The 4,514-nt window shown below is 38.5% G+C and overlaps 1 protein-coding gene across 2 annotated transcripts; it reads right to left on the bottom strand.

Annotated features, from left to right (window-relative positions):
- Window positions 1-950: 950 nt before the first annotated feature.
- Window positions 951-2,786, bottom strand: LOC103401662 (succinate dehydrogenase [ubiquinone] iron-sulfur subunit 3, mitochondrial-like). Of its 2 annotated transcripts, none has more exons than XM_070814017.1 (4): window positions 2,194-2,786; window positions 1,847-2,085; window positions 1,536-1,745; window positions 951-1,263 (listed from the first exon to the last, which is right to left on the bottom strand). In XM_070814017.1, exons 1-3 carry the CDS (start codon window positions 2,464-2,466, stop codon window positions 1,577-1,579), a joined length of 681 nt encoding a protein of 226 aa, XP_070670118.1. In that variant the 5' UTR covers window positions 2,467-2,786; the 3' UTR covers window positions 951-1,263; window positions 1,536-1,576. The 2 variants fall into 2 exon arrangements, with proteins under 2 accessions (XP_070670118.1, XP_070670119.1); XM_070814018.1 differs by having other exon boundaries at window positions 2,224-2,786.
- Between the last annotated feature and the right edge of the window lie 1,728 nt (window positions 2,787-4,514).

The following is a 4,514-nucleotide window of genomic DNA, read 5'->3' as shown; positions in this document are numbered from 1 at the left end:
TTTCTTTTTCTAGGTCTCTAGCTTCATATGGTGAGAAGGTGATAGGTGGTTTACATTAAGGCATAAGAAGAGTTTCGAGGGATAAGACTACGAAGACAGATGTGGGGACACCTTCCAAAATCACTTCAGCACATAAAGAATGATATTTTAGGTGTGGAAGACTTGAACTTTGAAATGTTTATTTTATATGTCGAAGACTTGAATTTTGATGTTTATTTTAAGTTACTTTTGGAAGATTTGAACTTTGATGTTTATTTAACTATGGACATTGAAAGACTTAATTATAATTGAACTTTGAATTGAATGTTTATTTTCATTGTCTTTGACGATTTTATTAGAAATTTGGAATGCTTTTGATGATTATGTTGAAATGGGACTTATTACAAAATGGCTGCAAGTTGTTTTCAATTTTTCATAGAAATTTTTTTAGCTACTTGAAAACCCAGAGAGAGAGAGAGAGAGAGAGAGAGAGAGAGAGAGAGAGAGAGAGAGAGAGAGAGAGAGAGAGAGAGAGAGAGAGAGAGAGAGAGAGAGAGAGAGAGAGAGAGAGAGAGAGAGAGAGAGAGAGAGAGAGAGAGAGAACGAACCGGACCAAAACCGAACCGAATACAAACCAATTGAAAACCGAACCGACCCGAACAGTAATTTTGGTTCGATTTTCGGTTTTGGCAAAAAACCGAACCGAACGGAACCAAGCCCACCCCTATACTATACATTGACAGACGAAGCTTATTTACACTCCTTCAGCAAATAAAAATCATTTCGCCCTCTGGCATGCCTGGTTTTTATTTATGACCCACACAATTTTCCAAGGCTTCATAAGAATTTACCAAAGTTAATCTGTTCATATTTAAGAGTAATTATGTGCGCAACCTCTTGGCATCCAAGTCCGGAACCCTTTAGAATATGTTTGTGTTTGTGTGTCTTGTCCCAAAAATAAGTTTACTACAGAGTCCTCCAATTATGGTTATTTTATTTTACACATGTAGTTGTCTTTCAGTTATAGAGAGATGCGTTACTAGACTGGCTTACATCTCTATATTCTATGGGAGCCCCTTGCATATACATGTTTAGAAGCTCTCAACCAACTGGTCTGGTTGAGACAACATATCCTTGATCCTCAACCATTTCGACTGGCTGAGACAAGTGCTTATTCTTCATTTTGTTGATGGCACCAGCTGGATTGAGGTTTTTCGGGCAAGTAGCTGTGCAATTCTTTATTGTCCTGCATCTATATAGCCTTGTGCGGTCTTCTGTCAATGCCTGCAATTGTGGCTCAGTAAACTCGTCTCGACAGCCAAACAAACACCAATCCCTCACACAGATACATAAACTAACATGGTCATACTACTCAAATCGCCAAAACTGTTTCCACGGTACTTGTACGAAAAAATGAGGTTCATCGCAAGCTTAAAAATGTACAAATGAAATACTGCCAGCTAATTTACGGTGACTCAAAATTACAAATTTGTAGTGCTACTTAAACTTATGGCAGCAAGAGTTGATCATCACTAACTATTTGGTTAAAATAATACCTATCAACGATCCATCGATAGGCATGGAGCAATGCAGCTGGTCAAAGAAACTCCTCTGGATTCCACCAGTAAGATGGGCATGAGGTGGTACAACAAGCACAAAGTATGCACTCATAAAGCCCGTCGAGCTTTTTTCTGTCAGCAGGAGATTGCATGTACTCTCGACCATCCTTTGGCGGCTTTGTTGTCTTCAGCCACGGCTCAATCAACCTAGCAATGATAATATACATATCAAGATCGAAACTCTCATGTCATGAAGATGCATAACAAAGTTCTAAGCAAATAGAGATAAACATGGTTCATCTCATCACTTGTACTGCTGGTAGAAATTGGTGAGGTCGACAACAAGATCTTTGATGACAAACATGTGAGGAAGAGGGGTGATAGTGGTGGCCTTGGAAGTGTCTTCATCAATGGTCCTGAGGCAGGCCACAGTGTTGGTTCCATCAATGTTCATGGAGCATGACCCACAAATTCCTTCCCTGCATAACCTTCTGTAGCTCAAGCTTGAATCATCCTCTGCCTTTATCTTTTGTAATGCATCCAAAACCTAAATACAGCAAAGTTTAGAATTAGATAATCTATAGAATTAGCTAATCAGCCCTCAGATCTGATTTCTTTTCCCCTTCAACCAATCAACATCTCCCCATCCACTCACCCACCCATCTGCAATGTCCCCCTTCCATACCTTCATCTGCATGTTCTTTTGTCTTCCATGGATTCCCTCTCCGCTCCGATCTACAACCTTTTTTAGCCGCAATCTGCTTTTTCCTTTCACCGAGAAGGTGCGTAGAGTTCCGATGTTTTCACCGGCTCGGGTGATCACACCACCACCTTCTCCATGTCTGCCTTTTTTGGCAGTGTTGCTTGTGGAAATCCCACAAGCTTCTTCGGTTTCTATCACTTGGTGGTTGATATGTGCGGTATGCATCTGACAAAGGACGAAATCTGTTTTCTTTCCATCTCTAAGGTGCTATTTGTGCTATTGCGACGCTTCCGGCGGCAGCGCATGGAGGAAGCTGTTAGGGTTTGTTTGTGTGCTTCTGTTTTGGGCTCAAAACTACGTTTTGGGCTATTGGGTTACAACGGAGGTCCTTCTTTTGCTTCTGTGGTTTATGTATTTGGGCCTCTATTATGTAATTATGTTGTGTTTTAGTAATAAGGTAACCCATTTTCCAAAAAAAAAAAAACAAAATTAACACACTTCTTCTAAATGTTAAACCTACAATTAAGCATTAAATTCAAGTTATATGAAAAGGCCCGTCTTGCCTTTCATGACCAAATTTCTTCCAAAAGACACAATTAAGAACAATTGACCCTAACCTATTTGTTGGCTTCGCTTAGAATGGACTAATTCAGTTAAACAAATATGCTTGCCGTTGTTTGGAGAACTTATAAATGTCGAGACTAGACTTATTAAATGGAAAGTAATTTCCACACTCTCTTCTGACATTCTACAATCTTGTGCTTAATTATTCAATCCAATGGCTATTAAAAAGTTGCAAGAAGTGTAAAGAGGAGTGCATAAAATTATGTTCGACATGTGAGAAAGAAGCCTTGTATATTTCTTGCTTAATGTGTAAGGAATTACAACTTAGTATATTATACACTTCATAAATGAGGCTTAGTAACTAATTGTGCTTAATTAACTCACTAAGACTAAGATTAGTTACACAATAGCTATAACAAAAAATACAGTTGTACAAGCTAAGTAATAAGCCTAAGTATGAGTTGTCCCCTTACACCCCTTTAAGCTAAAGGGAGGGGAACCCAAAGATAGCTTGGATTGAAAAACTTGAACTGTGCCTTTGACAATGACTTGGTATGAATGTCTACAAGTTGAAATTGAGTATTCATATACATGACTCTAACCAAATTTGCAAGAACAAGCTCCCTTATATACTGATAGTCGATTTCGACATGCTTAGTACGAGCTTAGAAAACAGAATTAGATGCCATTGATATCGCAAAAACATTATCACACCAAATCTTTGGAACCTAAGAAAGAGGAAATGAAATATCCCTGAAAATTTTGCTAATCCAATTTAATTCAACAGACCTATACTCAGCCTCTGTGGAAGATCTAGCAACATTGTGTTGCTTTTTAGCACTCCAACTGATAAGGTTGTTGCCTAAATATACATTGTCACCACTGGTAGATCGTCAACCAGCCTAATCTGCATTAGAGAAGGCTGTGAGAAGAAGTGCACCCTTTTTAAACCGTAACCCTTGATCAATAGAACCTTGAGAAATCTCAATATACATTTGACTGCTTGGAAATGTGTATCTCTGGGACAATGAAAGAATTGACAAACTTGATTTACTAAAAAAGAGTGGCCTGGTCTTGTCCAGGTCAAATATTGTAAGCCTCCCACTATGGATCTATATTTCTTGGGATCAAATAACAATTCACCAATATGATCCAATTTTGTAGTGCCAAGAGGAGTTGTACAGGGTTTACTTCCTTCGATATGAGTTTTGACAAGAAGAATACCTTGCCTGGATCTCTAAACTTCTAAGCCAAGAAAATAGTGGAGAGAACCCAAGTCCTTTACATGAAACAGAGAGCTTGACAATGAGCAGCATTAAGTCCAATGACTAGTATATCATCAACATACACCAATACGATCACAGCAGAAGGTTGAGTTTGCACAAATATAGAGCAATCAGACTGAGAGTTTTTAAAACCAAGAGAGAGCAAGGTATTGAAGAGTTTGTCATACTAGACCCGAAAAGCTTGTTTTAAGTCATAGAGGGCCTTTTGGAGTTTGAAAACCAAGGATGGCTTAGATAAATCAATGAATCCAGGAGGATATTGCATAAACACCTCTTCTTTCAAATTGCCATCAAGAAATGCATTTCTAATATCCACCTGATTAAGGAACCAATCATATTGAACAACAAGAGTTAATAGGATTCTGATAGTAACTGGCTTTGCAACCGAACTAAAAGTCCCTTGAAAATCAATTCCTTCCTGCT

Source organism: Malus domestica, chromosome 15 (assembly GCF_042453785.1).
Source record: "Malus domestica chromosome 15, GDT2T_hap1".
NCBI classification, from domain to species: domain Eukaryota; kingdom Viridiplantae; phylum Streptophyta; class Magnoliopsida; order Rosales; family Rosaceae; genus Malus; species Malus domestica.
The sequence above is the reverse complement of the archived record's forward strand: the minus strand, read 5'-3'. Positions and strand labels throughout refer to the sequence as shown.

Bases quoted from the DNA above. Each gene is read 5' to 3' on its own strand.
- LOC103401662 (XM_070814017.1), bottom strand. From the start codon at position 2,466: ATGCATACCGCACATATCAACCACCAAGTGATAGAAACCGAAGAAGCT. The intron at 2,086-2,193 runs GTGAGTGGATGG...TGCTGTATTTAG, and splicing joins GGGACATTGCAGATGGGTGG to GTTTTGGATGCATTACAAAA. The intron at 1,746-1,846 runs GTGATGAGATGA...TATCATTGCTAG, and splicing joins AATTTCTACCAGCAGTACAA to GTTGATTGAGCCGTGGCTGA.